The sequence below is a fragment of the Salvelinus fontinalis genome, unplaced genomic scaffold (assembly GCF_029448725.1).
Source record: "Salvelinus fontinalis isolate EN_2023a unplaced genomic scaffold, ASM2944872v1 scaffold_0328, whole genome shotgun sequence".
Taxonomy (NCBI): domain Eukaryota; kingdom Metazoa; phylum Chordata; class Actinopteri; order Salmoniformes; family Salmonidae; genus Salvelinus; species Salvelinus fontinalis.
Genome location: NW_026600537.1, coordinates 145812 through 166848, shown reverse-complemented (window position 1 = coordinate 166848; position 21037 = coordinate 145812). Strand labels below are relative to the sequence as shown.

At 48.1% G+C, this 21037-nt stretch overlaps 1 protein-coding gene across 1 annotated transcript in view; it reads left to right on the top strand.

Moving 5' to 3' along the window:
• LOC129845635 (histone deacetylase 4-like) overlaps nt 1-21037 on the top strand; it is a 51590-nt gene that overhangs the window by 12737 nt on the left and 17816 nt on the right. Inside the window, exons 2-6 of the mRNA XM_055913475.1 lie at nt 4305-4600; nt 8206-8356; nt 9436-9559; nt 12108-12226; nt 20826-20954. Of these exons, the coding sequence (XP_055769450.1) occupies nt 4305-4600; nt 8206-8356; nt 9436-9559; nt 12108-12226; nt 20826-20954 (819 nt within the window). The remainder of the gene's footprint in view (nt 1-4304; nt 4601-8205; nt 8357-9435; nt 9560-12107; nt 12227-20825; nt 20955-21037) is intronic.

Genomic DNA, 21037 nt, shown 5'->3' with positions numbered 1-21037 from the left:
CATGCCGTCTCTCCCTCTCCCTGTTTCGCCACCCGCCAGGCCCTGTGACAAACTTCTCACCATTCACATCTCTAAAAGTGGTAAATAATATCTCCCCAGCCCATTCTGACCGGCGATAGGCAGGGCTCGGCCTGGGTTGAGCTCGACATCTATTAGACCTAATGAGCGGAGTGTAGAGCCTTTGCAATCAGACCGAGGGACATCCTCAGACAACAGGCTTTAAATCAGAGCTGCGCTGCAGAGCGAGCGGCTGTACTGTCTGGTAGATCTATTTCTATCTGTATTCTGTAATGGGAGCCGGCAGAGGGAGGGAGCAGGGAGGCCCCCCAGGGGTGGTAAACACATTGTTTATCTGAGGAGAGAAGAGAAGGGTGAGGAAGAGGGAAAGAAACGGGAGAGATATAAATAGATGGATAGAAAAGCGTGATAGAGATGTGTGTGGAAAGAGAGACGGAGAGAGTGGGCGAAAGAGGCTGAAAGAGAGGGGGACGGAGCGAGAAAGAAGAAGAGACAGAAGAGAGAGTGGGCGAAAGAGGCTGAAAGAGAGGGGGACGGAGCGAGAAAGAAGAAGAGACAGAAGAGAGAGAGAGAAAGCAGAGTAGTGGTTGTTTATATGGAGTGTTGGAGGGAGTCTGTTTGGTGTAATGAATAAGCCAAGTCACTACTGAATAATCTATGACTCACATGGTGGGGAGCTTCCCCCCGTGGAAGCTGAAGAGAGAAAGAGAGGACAGGGGGAAACAGTGAAAGGTCTCAGCCATCTCTCTCTACATCTCCATCTATTTGTCAGGGTTTTCTCTCTTCATTTGAGGTACTGTTGCACGTGCTGTATTACACAAGGAGCCGTGAGCTGTTATCAATGTTTATTACAGGTTATATAATGCATTGATAGAATGAACTATAAATGATTTAATATCATCCATTATAAACAGGTAGCTGATAAAGGGTGTTAACTAAATGTATTTGCGTCAGAAATAATTCCTCTTATAAAAAAAAACTGAGTGGAATTCCTGTGTAAGACGGTAGGATTTTACACAAGACACAGTTGAGAGGCTTTCAAAGCCGTTTAGATGGAGGGAAAAAGTCTGTTTTCCTGCCAGCCGTCTTCTGATGCAGGTAGGGTGTTGTGTAAGCGCTACTTTTGGAGGGCTTTACTGCAAGCCAAGTGTGTCTGCGCCAGAGTGCACGTTGGCCCTTGTTTTGGTGAGAGGAAAGTGGGATACAGTCGTGGTTATCTCCGTAAACTTGATGCAAGCGTTGACGTCACCGCGTGCCGGGGGAGATGGGCAGATATCAACGTTTATCTTGCCAAAATAAGTGGCTCCCGTGAGAGACGTCACATAGTCAGGTCGTTGCTGAAATGGAATCCGAGCTTGTGCAGAGCTTGTGCACCGTGGTTTAAAACAACTGGAGAGTGGTGCCTATAGCAGCTGGCATGCTTACAGTTGTGTGCGGCCTACCTGTTTCCCGGCTAGACTGAACCCTTCTACTGTAGGCCTTCCCCCATGTCCTTCCACTGTCCCATAAATTAATGCTCTGTAATGTAGAACACAACTGTGAAGTTTCTCTTACGCTCTTACGTCAGAGCATATAACACAAGGGGGGGGGGGGGGGGGGGGGTGTTGACGGGGAGTCTCCTAGCAACCATAAAGAGCCCTTATAGCCTTAATTAGTTCACTTGAGGCTATAGACATATATTTCACAGAACCGTGATCTGAAGAATAGAGAGTAGTGTGTGTGTGTGTGACGCCAGAGCAATGTCCAACACTGTGGGTCTATTTCTAGAGGGAACTAGTTTTCTGTACTCAGAGGGACGAGGGGGGATGCAGTGTCAACAGAGGAAGACACAGAGAATAGTTTTTTTCCCTCCGTCCACGCTGCTATCTATCTCCTGTGTATCTGCCGTCAGTTCCAGGAAATGGAGGAGCAGCAGAATAAACAGACAGGAGGCCTACGACTGCCCTGTGATGTCACCAGCACAGAGAGAGGGAGGAGGGCACAGAGACTGGTAAAAAGAGGGGAGGGACACAGAGACTGGTAAAAAGAGGGAGAGGGGAGGGACACAGAGACTGGTAAAAAGAGGGGAGGGACACAGAGACTGGTAGTTAGCGAGGGAGCAGGAGTGTTGAGAAAGCAGAACAGAAATCTGAGGAAAGGAGAGGAGGACAGAGACTGACAGAAATATAAAGAGTAGCACCACTACAGCTAAATAGATCCTTACGCACGGCAGAGACGAGCTGAAGAGGAGGAAACGATAGGAGGAGGGAAAGAGAGGAGAGTGTTTATCGCCATGATCACTACAGCACTGATGGGTATGTCAATTATATATGTTCTATTACACATTGCTTCTCTGAAAGTAGTTTCTGTCTCTCTCTCTCTCCCTGTTTCTCTCTCTCTCTCTGTCTCTCTGTTTCTCTCTCTCTGTCTCTCTGTTTCTCTCTCTGTGTCTGTCTCTCTCTCCTTCTCTCTTCCTCCTCTTTCTCCTCTCTCCTTCTCTCTTTCTTTCTTTCTTTCTTTCTCTTTCTCTCCTCTCTCTCGCTCTCTCTCTCTCTTCTTCCTCTCTCCTTCTCTCTTTCTTTCTCTTTCTCTCCTTCTCTCCTCTCTCTCTCTTTTAAACTATTCCTCTCTGTTACGTTCTCTTTCTCTCTGCTGGTTGGTTAGTGTTGTGTACACGGCGTGGTATAGTCAATGAGATGATCACAGACAGCCAGTACCAGTCAGTGGCTGTAGCATGTGTTTTAGAGCTAGGACATTATGGTTGTGTGTTTGTATCGAGTGAGTGTGTTTGTGTGTGTCTGTGCACTGGACAGAAGCGCGGGTCGTTGGTCTTGGAATGCTGTGCTTGACTGTGTGTGGGAGGGGCAGGCTCCTTAGGGAGGGGGGCCAAGAATCAGGGGAGAGAGAGAAAATATACATATTGGTTTGTGCAGCATCACTAAGTACGTTTACATGAACACTTATAATTCAATATTAAACTGATTAGAAGGCTGAGTATGGGATTAGTCATGTAAACCCCTTATTCTGCTTATCTTAATGGGCGTCAGGTCAAAATGGAAGTAAGCATACGGCGATTAAAACATCTGGATTTTCTGAGCCATCTTTCAAATAGCGAGGACATGTTAACACCCTGATTGGAGTTTCCGCGGTGTATTTGATATGCGTGTGTCCCACCTAGCACCAGCAGCACAAAGGGAAGTGAGTTAGGGAAAGACTGACAGTATGCATCTTCAAAATAGTTTTCACATACGAACTGTATATGTCCCAACTCAAATGCTTCCCAAGAAGAACATGATCGCTGTGGTAAAACGTTTGTTTTGATTGGTGGTTGTTCTGCATATAGCCAAGTCCCATCAGGCAGCCTGATTTCAGATGTGTCCATGTCAACAGGGTTGTTCTGCGTATAGCCAAGTCCCATCAGGTAGCCTGATTTCAGATGTGTCCATGTCAACAGGGTTGTTCTGCGTATAGCCAAGTCCCATCAGGTAGCCTGATTTCAGATGTGTCCATGTCAACAGGATTTTTCTGCGTATAGCCAAGTCCCATCAGGCAGCCTGATTTCAGATGTGTCCATGTCAACAGGATTGTTATGGAAATTGTTCTTCTTGCAAAGCATGTCAACGTGATCTGACTATTCACTATTATTGTGTGCATGTAACCGTACTCATTCATCTGATAAACCCAGTGACTGTGTCTGCCTTTAGTGTGTGTTGTGTGTATGAGTCTTTAGGACTGTGTGTGTGATTGTGTTTGTGTGTGACTGTGTGTGCTGCACCCAGTGTGGGTGTTAGCCTAACACGATTTAGACAAAGTTTCAAGCAAACATATCTGGCTGTCTGGCACGCTGTTGGGAAAACTTGTAGATAAATAATCGTCCAATCGCGACTATTTATTCAGATTTAATGGGGAGGAAGCCGTGCGATTGGAGGCCTTCCTGTAGCAGTGCGTTCTGGGGGTGGTTGGCCAGGGCCGAGGTCTCCACCACCACGCCACAGTTCAATGCAGTCTTTGTGAGAGAAGTGCTAGACTTCATGTTGGACTTATCAGGGCCAGATGGACAGTACTGTGAAGGGGCTCTCTGTGCTGATAAGGATGCTGTGTGTGTGTGTGTGTGTGTGTGTGTGTGTGTGTGTGTGTGTGTGTGTGTGTGTGTGTGTGTGTGTGTGTGCGCGCGCACCGAATGTGATGACTGTTTTATGTTATTATCTACCTGGGTAGATATTTAGTCTTTTTTCTTTTATTATTTTCTTTATTTTATTTAGTCTTTTTTCATTATTCATTCATTCTCTCTCTGTTCCTCTCTCTAGTGGACATTAACTCTGCCCTGCCCCTGCGTCTGCCCCCGGCTGCCATCCCCATGGACCTACGCATTGACCAGCACCATCAGCAGCAGCAGCAGCAGCTGTCCATGTCTCCTTCTGCAGCCCAGGTGTCTGCAGCCCAGGCGTCTGCAGCCCAGGCCAGAGAGCAGCAGCTTCAGCAGGAGCTCCTGTCCCTGAAACAGAAACAACAGATTCAGAGACAGCATCTCATCGCTGAGTTCCAGAGGCAACATGAGCAGCTCAACCGCCAGCATGAAGCCCAGCTACAGGAACATGTTAAGGTGGGGAGGGAGAGAGAGGGGGGGGGAGAGAGGGGGAGAGGGAGGGAGGGAGGTGGGGAGGGAGGGAGGGGGGAGAGGTGGGGAGGGGGGGAGAGGTGGGGAGAGGTGGGGAGGGGGGGAGAGGTGGGGAGAGGTAGGGAGAGGGGAGAGGGGGGAGGGGGGGAGAGGTGGGGAGAGGTAGGGAGGCGGGAGGGTGTAAGGCTCCGCTCCAGAAGCATGTCAAGAAAGATGGTCATTTCCCTCTCATACATGTCTAAACTAGATCTCTCTCAGTGCAGCAGAAGCCTTTCAGCCCTATGATATTAGCCCTGCTCTTGGGTCAGTGTTTGGGCCTGTAAGTGACCTAGATTCTGCAGATTGAAGGGCTGAGGGCTGATCCCAGTACAGTGCTAACAGCACAAGGGCTCCTTTGGCCTGTGGTGGGGCTGGAAGACCACTCAGGTAGCAGAGAGTGACGCAAAGCCAAGGCAGGGAGGCCCAGGCTCAATCAGCTCCATTCAGAGCCTCTACACACACACACACACACACACCGAGAGCTGCAGCACACACACCTCTGCCTATCACCAATTACCAAGACAGGTCAAGGAGTGGAAAAGAAAGTAGGAGACAGACACTGGTGGATTGGAAAGAGAAAGACATGGAATCGTCTTGTTTTCCTGTATACCTCTATGGAACTCTTTAGGTTAAGGTGTCTCCCCTTAAATGCACCAAAGACTGGATTCCAAACTTAAAGCACTCCCTTCCATTTGCCCTTGAATATTGAAAGGAGGAAAGTTTGGGACCTATCCAAAACCATACCGTGCCTGCCTGCTGCCCTTCTGTCACGCACCTCCTCACCTCCCATATGAATGTATCCATCCGCAGGACTCTTATTCCAGTCACTTTCCCTTGACGGTAAACACGGCTGCATGTCCTCGCTAGCAGGCGCTTATTTAAAACAAACTAAACCATCCAAGGCAATAACAAACATCCCCGCCAAATTACGTCCAATCAAATTAATCAAATATTGGAGTTGGGCACTCTACTAAGGAGAGAGCATGGGGTCGTGTGTGTGTGTGTGTGTGTGTGTCTAATAGTTGAGTTTGGTCGTGATGTAGAGGGTCCATGGTGCGTACAGAGAGGAAAGGTTATTCACGTATTGACTGGAGTGGTCTGGTTCCTGTAAACATGCCGGGAACATTTGCATGGACAGTGATTGGGCTGAGGCTGAATAGATGTGTTGTGATAGCGTGAGGTGACCAGGCTAGCATGTTCACTTGGGTCTTGGGTGAACGTGTCAGGAATGGGGGATAGCTGCGAGAGACAAGACCTGCAGGGCAAGGAGAGAGAAGGGAGGGAGCGAGGGAGAAATCAGCATTGGCTCCTGGCCCCAGAACCAGTATCAACATTGTATTAACATTATAGTACTGTTACTGTAACATTGTAGTAACATAACGTTGTTATCGCAGGAGCTCCTGGCCCAGGATGTTATATTAACGTTGTAGTAACGTTGTGTTCCCCTCCATGCAGCAGGAGCTCCTGGCCCAGGATGTTATATTAACGTTGCAGTAACGTTGTGTTCCCCTCCATGCAGCAGGAGCTCCTGGCCCAGGATGTTGTGTTAACGTTGTGTTCCCCTCCATGCAGCACCAGCAGGAGCTCCTGGCCCAAGATGTTATATTAACGTTGTAGTAACGTTGTGTTCCCCTCCATGCAGCAGGAGCTCCTGGCCCAGGATGTTATATTAACGTTGCAGTAAAGTTGTGTTCCCCTCCATGCAGCAGGAGCTCCTGGCCCAGGATGTTATATTAACGTTGCAGTAAAGTTGTGTTCCCCTCCATGCAGCAGGAGCTCCTGGCCCAGGATGTTATATTCCTCTCTAGGTTTCTTCCTAGGTTTTGGCCTTTCTAGGGAGTTTTTCCTAGCCACCGTGCTTCTACACCTGCATTGCTTGCTGTTTGGGGTTTTAGGCTGGGTTTCTGTACAGCACTTCAAGATATTAGCTGATGTACGAAGGGCTATATAAAATAAAACTTGATTGATTGATTGATATATTAACGTTGCAGTAAAGTTGTGTTCCCCTCCATGCAGCAGGAGCTCCTGGCCCAGGATGTTATATTAACGTTGCAGTAACGTTGTGTTCCCCTCCATGCAGCACCAGCAGGAGCTCCTGGCCCAGGATGTTATATTAACGTTGCAGTAACGTTGTGTTCCCCTCCATGCAGCACCAGCAGGAGCTCCTGGCCCAGGATGTTATATTAACGTTGTGTTCCCCTCCATGCAGCACCAGCAGGAGCTCCTGGCCCAAGATGTTATATTAACGTTGTAGTAACGTTGTGTTCCCCTCCATGCAGCAGGAGCTCCTGGCCCAGGATGTTATATTAACGTTGCAGTAACGTTGTGTTCCCCTCCATGCAGCACCAGCAGGAGCTCCTGGCCCAGGATGTTATATTAACGTTGTGTTCCCCTCCATGCAGCACCAGCAGGAGCTCCTGGCCCAGGATGTTATATTAACGTTGCAGTAACGTTGTGTTCCCCTCCATGCAGCACCAGCAGGAGCTCCTGGCCCAGGATGTTGTATTAATGTTGTAGTAACGTTGTGTTCCCCTCCATGCAGCACCAGCAGGAGCTCCTTGCCCAGGATGTTATATTAACGTTGCAGTAACGTTGTGTTCCCCTCATGCAGCACCAGCAGGAGCTCCTGGCCCAGGATGTTATATTAACGTTGTAGTAACGTTGTGTTCCCCTCCATGCAGCACCAGCAGGAGCTCCTTGCCCAGGATGTTATATTAACGTTGCAGTAACGTTGTGTTCCCCTCATGCAGCACCAGCAGGAGCTCCTGGCCCAGGATGTTATATTAACGTTGTAGTAACGTTGTGTTCCCCTCCATGCAGCAGGAGCTCCTGGCCCAGGATGTTATATTAACGTTGCAGTAACGTTGTGTTCCCCTCCATGCAGCACCAGCAGGAGCTCCTGGCCCAGGATGTTATATTAACGTTGCAGTAACGTTGTGTTCCCCTCCATGCAGCACCAGCAGGAGCTCCTGGCCCAGGATGTTATATTAACGTTGTGTTCCCCTCCATGCAGCACCAGCAGGAGCTCCTGGCCCAGGATGTTATATTAACGTTGCAGTAACGTTGTGTTCCCCTCCATGCAGCACCAGCAGGAGCTCCTGGCCCAGGATGTTGTATTAATGTTGTAGTAACGTTGTGTTCCCCTCCATGCAGCACCAGCAGGAGCTCCTGGCCCAGGATGTTATATTAACGTTGCAGTAACGTTGTGTTCCCCTCCATGCAGCACCAGCAGGAGCTCCTGGCCCAGGATGTTATATTAACGTTGTGTTCCCCTCCATGCAGCACCAGCAGGAGCTCCTGGCCCAGGATGTTATATTAACGTTGCAGTAACGTTGTGTTCCCCTCCATGCAGCACCAGCAGGAGCTCCTGGCCCAGGATGTTGTATTAATGTTGTAGTAACGTTGTGTTCCCCTCCATGCAGCACCAGCAGGAGCTCCTTGCCCAGGATGTTATATTAACGTTGTAGTAACGTTGTGTTCCCCTCCATGCAGCACCAGCAGGAGCTCCTGGCCCAGGATGTTATATTAACGTTGTGTTCCCCTCCATGCAGCACCAGCAGGAGCTCCTGGCCCTGAAACATCAGCAGGAGCTGTTGGAGCACCAGAGGAAGATGGAGAAGCACCGTCTGGAGCAGGAACTGGACAAACACCAGAGAGAACAGAAACTACTGCTGCTCAAGAACAAGGAGAGAGGACAGGAGAGTAAGCAGCTGGAACAATACATTATAATATTACTAGTAGAACTAAAATGGGGCGACTATGTACAAAAAGTGCTGTAATTTCTAAACGGTTCACCTGATGTGGACGAAAATACCCTCAAATTAAAGCTGACTGGCTGCACTTTAAGCTCTATTGTCATTGGCTGATTTCAAATCCAAACTTTTGAAGTATAGAGCCAAAAGAAGAAACAGTAATTACGGAGGGCAGTGTATATCTCTCTCACACCCAACCATCCTCCATTCCGGTCATCCCTCTATTCTAGAGTGGATGTGCTTGTCTGGTGTTGCCCTGCTGCCTGCTCTGTCAGTGGAGAGGTGTTGAGAGACAGGCAGCAGGCTACAGGTAGAGGGCTGGCCTCGCCACCACAAGGCCACCGGCTCATTAATCATCTAGTGGTATGGATGGGCTAAACACACACACACACAGGGTCACCAGACAGGATGGAATGAAACGGCAGCTGACCTGGAGGAGTTTGGTCTGATACAACCCTCATTAGTCTAGAGCTGAGGGTTCTCTCTGTGTCTCTGTCTTTCTGTCTCTCTGATTCTGTTTGTCTAGATCCTCATCTTCTCTCTCTGCACAATCACCAATTATAATGACAACGGTTCACGCGATATGGATGAAAATACCCTCAAATTAAAGTTGACAGTCTGCACTTTAACCTCGTAGTCATTGTTTGATTTCAAATCCAAACTTTTGGAGTATAGAGACAAAATAAGAGAAAATGCTTCACTGCCTCAATAATTACAGAGGGCAGTGTTTTGCACAGCTTTGGGAATTGGAAATGTGACCGTTTGAATAGCCCATCATATCAATGGGAGTCTGTGATAGATATAACTCCTAGTAAACTCTGCCTGAAATGGCGTCAGAGCTCACACCTCCCTTCAGCGACGCCCTTTAACCTCTCCCTCACTCTGCTAGCATATTGCTCAAGTCTATCCTTTCCTTCTTGATCTATGTGAAGGGCCTTAAGGCTAGGAATTGGGTGTGAGTGATCTGTTCCATCTGCAGTGCCGGAGGCTGGAGTGTCTTCTTACCCTGGTACCATGTACCCCTCTCAGGTGCAGTGGCCAGTACGGAGGTGAAGATGCGACTGCAGGAGTTTGTGCTGAACAAGAAGAAGGCTCTGGCCCAGAGGAGTCTCAACCACGGGGGGTTGCCCAACGACCCCCGCTACTGGTACGGGTGAGTACTGTCACACACACACACACACACACACACACGGAGGACACAGCAGACTATTTGGTCCTGTTGAGAGGACCTCTCCCTCCTCAGCCTTGAGTGTTTATTATCGAGCCGTGGAACCCATGTCCAGCTGGGGTCTGTGTGTTCAGTATTAGGAGCTGTGTGAACCCACGTCCAGCTGTGGCCTGTGTGTTCAGTGTTAGGTGCTGTGTGAACCCACGTCCAGCTGGGGTCTGTGTGTTCAGTGTTAGGAGCTGTGTGAACCCACGTCCAGCTGTGGCCTGTGTGTTCAGTGTTAGGTGCTGTGTGAACCCACGTCCAGCTGTGGCCTGTGTGTTCAGTGTTAGGAGCTGTGTGAACCCACGTCCAGCTGTGGCCTGTGTGTTCAGTGTTAGGTGCTGTGTGAACCCACGTCCAGCTGTGGCCTGTGTGTTCAGTGTTAGGTGCTGTGTGAACCCACGTCCAGCTGTGGCCTGTGTGTTCAGTATTAGGTGCTGTGTGAACCCACGTCCAGCTGTGGCCTGTGTGTTCAGTATTAGGTGCTGTGTGAACCCACGTCCAGCTGTGGTCTGTGTGCTCAGTGTTAGGTGCTGTGTGAACCCACGTCCAGCTGTGGTCTGTGTGCTCAGTGTTAGGTGCTGTGTGAACCCACGTCCAGCTGTGGTCTGTGTGCTCAGTATTAGGTGCTGTGTGAACCCACGTCCAGCTGTGGCCTGTGTGCTCAGTGTTAGGTGCTGTGTGAACCCATGTCCAGCTGTGGTCTGTGTGTTCAGTATTAGGTGCTGTGTGAACCCACGTCCAGCTGTGGTCTGTGTGCTCAGTGTTAGGTGCTGTGTGAACCCACGTCCAGCTGTGGTCTGTGTGCTCAGTATTAGGTGCTGTGTGAACCCACGTCCAGCTGTGGCCTGTGTGCTCAGTGTTAGGTGCTGTGTGAACCCATGTCCAGCTGTGGCCTGTGTGTTCAGTATTAGGTGCTGTGTGAACCCACGTCCAGCTGTGGTCTGTGTGCTCAGTGTTAGGTGCTGTGTGAACCCATGTCCAGCTGTGGTCTGTGTGTTCAGTATTAGGTGCTGTGTGAACCCATGTCCAGCTGTGGTCTGTGTGTTCAGTATTAGGTGCTGTGTGAACCCACGTCCAGCTGTGGTCTGTGTGCTCAGTGTTAGGTGCTGTGTGAACCCACGTCCAGCTGTGGTCTGTGTGCTCAGTATTAGGTGCTGTGTGAACCCACGTCCAGCTGTGGCCTGTGTGCTCAGTGTTAGGTGCTGTGTGAACCCATGTCCAGCTGTGGCCTGTGTGTTCAGTATTAGGTGCTGTGTGAACCCACGTCCAGCTGGGGTCTGTGTGCTCAGTGTTAGGTGCTGTGTGAACCCACGTCCAGCTGGGGTCTGTGTGTTCAGTATTAGGTGCTGTGTGAACCCACGTCCAGCTGTGGCCTGTGTGTTCAGTATTAGGTGCTGTGTGAACCCACGTCCCGCTGTGGCCTGTGTGTTCAGTATTAGGTGCTGTGTGAACCCACGTCCAGCTGTGGCCTGTGTGTTCAGTATTAGGTGCTGTGTGAACCCACGTCCCGCTGTGGCCTGTGTGTTCAGTATTAGGTGCTGTGTGAACCCACGTCCAGCTGTGGCCTGTGTGTTCAGTATTAGGTGCTGCGTTCCTGTTTTATAACGCGTTTATAGAAGTCGTTAGTAGGAACTGTGTGATCACTGTTTTGCAATTGTCTTAGTAAAATCATTCGGCACTCACCACACACAGTAAACCACTTCTCCACTACTACCATACTGACCCAGTGGAGTATAGAGTCAGTATTATCAGGACTGTCTCTCCCTTCCCTCCCTCCCTCCCTCTCTCTCAATGTAAAGAGTCTCTCAGCACTTTAAAGCTGCCAGTCGTTCAGACCTGAAGAGAGGTAGAGGGGAGGTATATGCACCACAGAGTGTGTTCACTAGACCAGAACATGGGTTTGGGCCTGGTCCAGCACAGCTTACCTTACTGCCTGAGATCAGTCTTGCTCTGTAGCAGTAGCTAACCTCACAAGACAGACATCAGCTCTGCTCTGCCCATCTTCCAGCCCAGCCCAGGCCCATCTCCTCAGCCTGTACCTCAGCCTGTACCTCAGCCTATACCTCAGGCTGTACCTCAGGCTGTACCTCAGCCTGTACCTCAGCCTGTACCTCAGCCTGTACCTCAGGCTGCCCTACCCACTACTGAGGCACAGTTTTAGACTATTGAGACACACCCTATCCTGTATCCTGAGTGAGGTCGTGGCTTTAGACTATTGAGACACCCCCCACCGCAGTGTTGTGTGATGAGGTAGCTTAGTGGTTAGGGTGTTGGACTAGTAACCGAAAGGTTGCAAGATCAAATCCCAGAGCTGCCGAGGTAAAAATCTGTTGTTCTACCCCTGAGCAAGGCAGTTTAACCCACTGTTCCCCGGTAGGCCGTCATTGTAAATAAGAATTTGTTTATAACTGACTTGCCTAGTTAAATAAAGGTTGTTTAAAAAAAAAAGAAGGATCTGATGGTTTCTCTGTGTGTGTGTGTGTTGCAGTAAAACTCAGCACACTTCCCTGGACCAGAGCTCTCCTCCTCAGACTGGTATGGGTACCTACAACCACCCTGTCCTGGGCATCTACAACGCTAGAGACGACTTCCCACTCCGCAAGACAGGTACTAAACACAAACACACCTTGCTCTGCTAGAGGACTGTCCAGTAGGCTCTCTGCAGGCTCACACCTTGCTCTGCTAGAGGACTGTCCAGTAGGCTCTCTGTGGGCTCACACCTTGCTCTGCTAGAGGACTGTCCAGTAGGCTCTCTGCAGGCTCACACCTTGCTCTGCTAGAGGACTGTCCAGTAGGCTCTCTGTGGGCTCACACCTTGCTCTGCTAGAGGACTGTCCAGTAGGCTCTCTGTGGGCTCACACCTTGCTCTGCTAGAGGACTGTCCAGTAGGCTCTCTGTGGGCTCACACCTTGCTCTGCTAGAGGACTGTCCAGTAGGCTCTCTGTGGGCTCACACCTTGCTCTGCTAGAGGACTGTCCAGTAGGCTCTCTGCGGGCTCACACCTTGCCCTGCTAGAGGACTGTCCAGTAGGCTCTCTGTGGGCTCACACCTTGCCCTGCTAGAGGACTGTCCAGTAGGCTCTCTGCAGGCTCACACCTTGCTCTGCTAGAGGACTGTCCAGTAGGCTCTCTGCAGGCTCACACCTTGCTCTGCTAGAGGACTGTCCAGTAGGCTCTCTGTGGGCTCACACCTTGCTCTGCTAGAGGACTGTCCAGTAGGCTCTCTGTGGGCTCACACCTTGCTCTGCTAGAGGACTGTCCAGTAGGCTCTCTGTGGGCTCACACCTTGCTCTGCTAGAGGACTGTCCAGTAGGCTCTCTGTGGGCTCACACCTTGCTCTGCTAGAGGACTGTCCAGTAGGCTCTCTGCGGGCTCACACCTTGCCCTGCTAGAGGACTGTCCAGTAGGCTCTCTGTGGGCTCACACCTTGCCCTGCTAGAGGACTGTCCAGTAGGCTCTCTGCAGGCTCACACCTTGCTCTGCTAGAGGACTGTCCAGTAGGCTCTCTGCAGGCTCACACCTTGCTCTGCTAGAGGACTGTCCAGTAGGCTCTCTGCGGGCTCACACCTTGCTCTGCTAGAGGACTGTCCAGTAGGCTCTCTGTGGGCTCACACCTTGCTCTGCTAGAGGACTGTCCAGTAGGCTCTCTGCAGGCTCACACCTTGCTCTGCTAGAGGACTGTCCAGTAGGCTCTCTGCAGGCTCACACCTTGCTCTGCTAGAGGACTGTCCAGTAGGCTCTCTGTGGGCTCACACCTTGCTCTGCTAGAGGACTGTCCAGTAGGCTCTCTGTGGGCTCACACCTTGCTCTGCTAGAGGACTGTCCAGTAGGCTCTCTGCGGGCTCACACCTTGCTCTGCTAGAGGACTGTCCAGTAGGCTCTCTGCAGGCTCACACCTTGCTCTGCTAGAGGACTGTCCAGTAAGCTATCTGCAGGCTCACACCTTGCTCTGCTAGAGGACTGTCCAGTAGGCTCTCTGTGGGCTCACACCTTGCTCTGCTAGAGGACTGTCCAGTAGGCTCTCGGTGGGCTCACACCTTGCTCTGCTAGAGGACTGTCCAGTAGGCTCTCTGCAGGCTCACACCTCCCCTCATTTAGATAGTATTAGAGCCTCCCACCATTAATCAAACCCAAATTAGGCTGTCAGGGGTTCTGCTGCCCCCTCAATGGAATCCCCAGGGCTCTGAGAGGTACTGTAAAGATGTGAGGGGGGGTTATGAGGTCCACTTCAGCAAAGCAGCACTGAGAAGCTATACGTTTTTTGAGTTCTAGATGAACTGCTGATATTAATATTGATTATCTTTACCACCTAAAACGTTCCAAACATCCATTGCTGTTCTGGCATGTCCTACTGTACCGACAGGGGGGATTGAAAGGTACTGTAATATGTGATGGACCTTTTATCACCCTTCCAAGTTTTCATCATTTCTAAATCATACATCATGAAAAGTCCCAGAGTGAACAAAAAAACACCTTTCTATAGTTTAGAGAGGTGTACTCTACTGACAGTAGACGAAGTGGAAACTAACATGGTGCGGCCGTGCCGGGCTGTGAAGCGGTGGTCTTCCAGTATAATTATTCACTTAGCGGGCTGGGCCTGTATGAACAGAGCACAGCCATGTTGACTCTAGCCCCAAGGCTGACTCAAGCTGCAGATACACCGCAGTTGACACTGGCCACTGAGACCACATTCCACCCAGACTGAGAGAGACGAGACGGGAGGAGAGAGTGCGAGGGGAGTAGAACAGGGGGAGTGTGGGGGAAGGTGGAAGAGGAGAAAAGCCTCAAGGCTGCACATAGACCACAGTTGACACTGGCCACATTCCACAGGAGGAGAGAGATTTTAGAAAAGAGAAGGTTGGAGAATAGGACAGATGAGGGAGGGAGGAGGAGAGCTTAGGGAATTACTTTTACCTTTACCTGCAGTTCTTTAACAGTGGTGGGCATTAAGGAAAATTAGACAAGGAGCAGAAGCCTCTGAACCTCTCTTGGGTACGTGAGACGTTAGCGTCGCACCTCTTCAACAGCCAGTGAAACTGCTGGGCGCCAAATTCAAATACAGAAATACTCATTATAAAAATTCAGAAAACAAAACATATTTTACATAGGTTTAAAGAGTAACTTCTTGTGAATCCAACCACGGTGTCAGATTTAAAAAATGCTTTACGGCGAAAGCATACCTTACGATTATTTGAGAACATAGCCCACTAGACAAATCATTACAAACAGTAACCAGCCTAGTAGAACAGTTACACAAGTCAGAAATAGAGATAAAATTAATCCCTTACCTTTGATGAGCAGACATTCATTTACTCAATAAATGTTCCTTTTGTTCGATAAAGTCTCTTTATATCCAAAAACCTCCGTTTTGTTTGCGCGTTTTCTTTAGTAATCCACAGGCTCAAACGCAGTCAAAACTACAATTTGAGTCTTAAGTCAATGGATACTGTAATGGCATGGATAGAAAACTACAAAACCAACAAAAAAAACTACTTCCTGAATGTATTTTTCTCAGGTTTTCGCCTGCCAAATCAGTTCTGTTATACTCACAGACACAATTTTAACAGTTTTGGAAACTTTAGAGTGTTTTCTATCCAAATCTACCAGTTATATGCATATCATATCTTCTGGGCCCGAGAAGCAGGCGGTTTAATTTGGGTATGCATTTCATCCAAAATTCCGAATGCTGCCCCCTACCCTAGAGAAGTTAAAAACATTGAGGCCTACATGCTGTGTTAGCTACATACATGCTGTGTTAGCTACACACATGCTGTGTTAGCTACATACATGCTGTGTTAGCTACATACATGCTGTGTTAGCTACATACATGCTGTGTTAGCTACATACATGCTGTGTTAGCTACATACATGCTGTGTTAGCTACATACATGCTGTGTTAGCTACATACATGCTGTGTTAGCTACATACATGCTGTGCTAGCTACATGCATGCTGTGTTAGCTACATGCATGCTGTGTTAGCTACATGCATGCTGTGTTAGCTACATACATGCTGTGTTAGCTACATACATGCTGTGTTAGCTACATACATGCTGTGCTAGCTACATGCATGCTGTGTTAGCTACATGCATGCTGTGTTAGCTACATACATGCTGTGTTAGCTACATACATGCTGTGTTAGCTACATACATGCTGTGTTAGCTACATACATGCTGTGCTAGCTACATGCATGCTGTGTTAGCTACATGCATGCTGTGTTAGCTACATACATGCTGTGTTAGCTACATACATGCTGTGTTAGCTACATACATGCTGTGTTAGCTACATACATGCTGTGCTAGCTACATGCATGCTGTGTTAGCTACATGCATGCTGTGTTAGCTACATACATGCTGTGTTAGCTACATACATGCTGTGCTAGCTACATGCATGCTGTGTTAGCTACATACATGCTGTGCTAGCTACATGCATGCTGTGTTAGCTACATGCATGCTGTGTTAGCTACATACATGCTGTGTTAGCTACATACATGCTGTGTTAGCTACATACATGCTGTGCTAGCTACATGCATGCTGTGTTAGCTACATACATGCTGTGTTAGCTACATACATGCTGTGTTAGCTACATACATGCTGTGTTAGCTACATGCATGCTGTGCTAGCTATGTAGCTAGCAATTTCGCCATTAGAGACTTTGGATTAAAAAAACATTTACTCTAGCTAGTGTACCTCAAACTGAACCAACTCTCCACAGACCATGCCTTTCTTAATAACATGGAGGTTGGTGAAGCGATGCAGGGAGTTATTGTCCGTTTTGTGGGGTTTACATATGTTAATTCTAGGTTGGGCACCGTTAGAAGAGCTGCTTATTTCATTGCTTCTACATAAATGTGGGGGCTGATAATGAGCTTTTGAATCAGTGTTTGCTTTTCTTTTTTCTTTTTCATTGTAAATATTGTTTGGTTGAGTTCATCTAAGTGTCCATTCTAGCTACGCAATTTTTGTGTGTGTGATTTAGACGCCGGTAAACGGCGAATTGCAGATTCTACATCTCCGCACACCCCTCCCCCCAAAGATTTGACATGCATAACACTTAGTCTCCCGCTGTCTGGCATTTATAGGGGTTTGTAGACAGGCTTTATATCACAATGTGATTCCATCAATGGGACACTCACTGTTAACAAGTACATTAACCCCTGTCCATTCAGCCAACATGGTGTTTAAAACCATCTCTAGCAAGGCTGTAAGTTCATCCGGTTATCTAGGTCAGCCTTTACATGGAAGCATACAGAGGCTAGTTGATAGGCGGGCCGGGACCCCACATGATGACCCCAACATGGTAGCTAGGTAACCCTTCACACTGTATGGTAGCTAGGTAACCCTTCACACTGTGTGGTTTGCTAGGTAACCCTTCACACTGTGTGGTTTGCTAGGTAACCCTTCACACTGTGTGGTTTGCTAGGTAACCCTTCACACTGTGTGGTTTGCTAGGTAACCCTTCACACTGTGTGGTTTGCTAGGTAACCCTTCACACTGTGTGGTTTGCTAGGTAACCCTTCACACTGTGTGGTTTGCTAGGTAACCCTTCACACTGTGTGGTTTGCTAGTTAACCCTTCACACTGTGTGGTTTGCTAGGTAACCCTTCACACTGTGTGGTTTGCTAGGTAACCCTTCACACTGTGTGGTTTGCTAGGTAACCCTTCACACTGTGTGGTTTGCTAGGTAACCCTTCACACTGTGTGGTTTGCTAGGTAACCCTTCACACTGTGTGGTTTGCTAGGTAACCCTTCACACTGTGTGGTTTGCTAGGTAACCCTTCACACTGTGGTTTGCTAGGTAACCCTTCACACTGTGTGGTTTGCTAGGTAACCCTTCACACTGTGTGGTTTGCTAGGTAACCCTTCACACTGTGTGGTTTGCTAGGTAACCCTTCACACTGTGTGGTTTGCTAGGTAACCCTTCACACTGTGTGGTTTGCTAGGTAACCCTTCAAACTCAACTCTGGACCTCGAAGCCTGTTCCACTGCGTTTTTTAAATGATCAGGTTGAACAGAAAACCAGCAGGTTCCGGACCTCGCAGGTTAAGAGTTGAATACCCCTGCCCTATACGGTATGAAAATAGCAGATTTGGTCACTGCGGCTGTACAGTAAACTGCTATAGATGACATCAGAGCGCAGGGTCTCTGCTTTCTAGCGCTGTATGGGATTCAGCTGACGTGCCTTCTAAACGGGAGTACCAGGGGCGACAAGAAGATGCCCCCATCCCCCAACTTCTTTCACTAATGTTTTGTTGTCTGAGTGAGGGGAATGTTGTAAATGAAGAGAGGGACTCTGTTCTGAAAGATGGGACATGGAAGATTATAATAAATACCGCTTTGATGTCATACAAGCAAACCACATGCTAATGTGCACTTCACATGTCCATATTATAGAAGTTCTGTCATTTACAGTATCAACGTTTCTGATCACATGTTTTGATGTGCTGTTCCAACAATGACATGGCATCATACCCTGGGTTGTTTTCAACAGATGCTGGTCGTATTGTGAAGGAAGTTAGCTGTGGAACACGCTCGTGACTCCATTCTATGCTCACCACATTTACTATCTGTGTCTCTAAGATTTGTATTTTACAACTTAGCTAGTCATTTTGACAATAGAAAGAGCTTTCAAATGATGCCCATCTGGTCCAGATTGCAACTTATAATGGGCCATTTTTTTGATTGCTTAAATAACTAATGGTGGAGATGCAGGACTGTGTTTCAAACGAAGTACTTTATTATTTAAAAAAAGCTTGTCGACACAAATGTCCGGGTACTGGTTAAAGTTCATGATGCCGTTGACCTTAACAAGCGCCAACAGGACCAGTGGAAAGCAAAATAGCCCCACAACATCCACCACCATACTTTACATTAGTGATGAGCTATTTTCTGCATAAGCACTGTTCTTTCGAATCCAAACTCACGGCTGGTGTGCGTGGCCAAAGACCTCTCTCTTCGTGTCATGTGACCATAGCACCGCCTTGGGTTTGCTAAACGGGATTGAAACCAGTAATAATTCTGACCCCTATCTTTTAGAGATTTGTTGTTATTACTTGTTAAACACAATTGCTCAGAGAAAGGGATTTTATTAGTACAAAATAATATAATTGTTGAATTTTTTTGGAGCATACAATATCGCTCTGTATTTCTGTTATTTTATAAAGTCTTTTTTGCTAATCTTTATCAAGGAGCCAATAATTCCGCACCACCACTGTATATTGTGCTGTGACCTGGCCTGAAGCCAGATTGATGAACATTTATGAGATCAATGGGACACAGACCTCACTGTTAACAAGTACATGAACCACTGTCCCCATCCCTGTCTATGTCCATTCAGCCAACATGGGGGTTTAATCATCTCTAGCAATGAGAAAGGCTGCAAGTTCCCCCACAGTTCCTTCTGTTGTCTGAGTGGGGCCAATGTTGTAAATGAAAAGGGACTTGATGTGTTCTGAAAGATGTGAGATAATTACCGCTTTAATGTCATACAAGCAAACCACACACCCGCTTCACATTTCCATATCATAAAACGTATGTCATTTCCTGTGTCAACGTTTATGATCACTGTCTGATGTGCAGTTCCAACGATGACATCTGAAAAGAATGAGCTAGTCGTATTGTTTCCGCTGCTCGTTGTCTTCACACGCTCATAACTCTGTTCTCTGCGCACCAAAATGACTATCTGTTTCTCTGACGTGCCTTGTGAAAGCCTAACACTGTAAGATGGTATTTTATAACTTAGCTAGTCATGTTGGCAATGGGAAAAGCTTTCAAATGATGCTCATCTGATCCTGATTGCGATTTATAATGTAGCATTTTTGGATTGCGTCAACAACAGTAATAATTGTGTGATGGTGAAGAACCGCAGATGCAGGGCTGTGTTTCAAACAGTTAGGAGAGCTCAGAAATGTAGCTAATAGCTGAAGGCTTTTTCCTTGACTCATAATAGTACATTGAAATGACTGCACATTTTAGAGAGCTGTGTGGACACTTGGAGACACCGGTTAGTCCTCACTTCAACCCTTGTCATTTGTTGGTTTTATCCACCTACCCCACATTTTCCAGCAGTATTCCTATGTTACTGAATGTATCCAGATTTTTAGGTTTTCTTTCCCGAAAAATGCTGCGAAAAGTATTCCCTTTCAATCGCTGCCATGGTTATGCACATGCAATGCTTCTTCTGTTAGAAACATTTCAATTTGCCCCTATTCATAAAGGCCAATTCCCACCTGTGTAAAGGCTTAATAGGTTTAAAAGGGGGGTTCTGTATGAATCAATCCATGTTCCTCTTTTGTCTGTTCTCAGATGGGAGACCATTACATTTGACCAAACGTGTGTCATGCCATCCATTCAGTAGTGCCTTACATGATTGTTTGACCCCCCCAGACTTTCTCCCGTAGTGGCGCAGTCCGCGGCCACCTTTGAATTATGAAACTAGCGCCTGCATCATTAGTCTGTCACTTGTTAAACGGAGAGAAACAAACGTGTGAATAAAAACAAGGATGGAGGGAGCAGTGGAGAGAGAGAAGGCTCTTGTTGTTCCACTCCTGCTTTGTGCCCTTTGTTTTTCCATAAGGCCTGAAATAGCGCCCTGGCTGGATAATTAGTACTGGACTTCTATTGGTTAGCAGTGTCCCTACAGAGGGCCCTGATTGTCCGTGCCGTGTAAACAGAACATTAGCATCATTGCAGAACATGGTAGTCATGACATTGCATTCCCTCTCTCCGTCCTTGTCTTTCTAAATTCGCTCCATTTGAATGCACACCGACAAAGCCCGCTGTAATTGGCAACGTCGCTCCCAGAAATCAGTTCATTCCCCTCTACACTCTCATTTCCTTGTTGATGTGGCTGCCGCAGATTTTCCCAACGCCCAACGCTCTGTACATTGTAATGGGGAGGAAACGTACCTCATCCACCTCCATGTTGGTGTACAGCAGCACAGGTTGTGTAACTTAGTCGTTGATGGTTAGATCAAATGGACCCTGTTTGATCGACAGGTTTAACCTCAAGAACTATTGTTTGCCTCAACAAAACCATGGTTTCTGTTTTCTGCGGTTCAAGTTGCAGGGATAAGGTATGACAGAGCCGTATCAGAACCATAGACCTCTCTTGAGTCTTAGCCTCTGTTACAAGCCTGGGTTGTTCCGGTCATAGTCAGATAACCCTATCTGTGCTCTTTCTCTCTCTTTCTGTGTGTGTCCGTCTCGTAGCCTCTGAGCCCAACCTGAAGCTACGTTCTCGTCTGAAGCAGAAGGTGAGCGAGCGACGGAGCAGCCCCCTACTGAGGCGTAAAGACAGCCCGATCACAACCGCCAAGAAACGCTCCCTGGATATGGCAGGTAGGACACACACTCAACGCTGTGGAGAGGAACGACCAGGAGGTTCACACCTCGCACACAACAGAGCTGTGTAGTAGATTTAA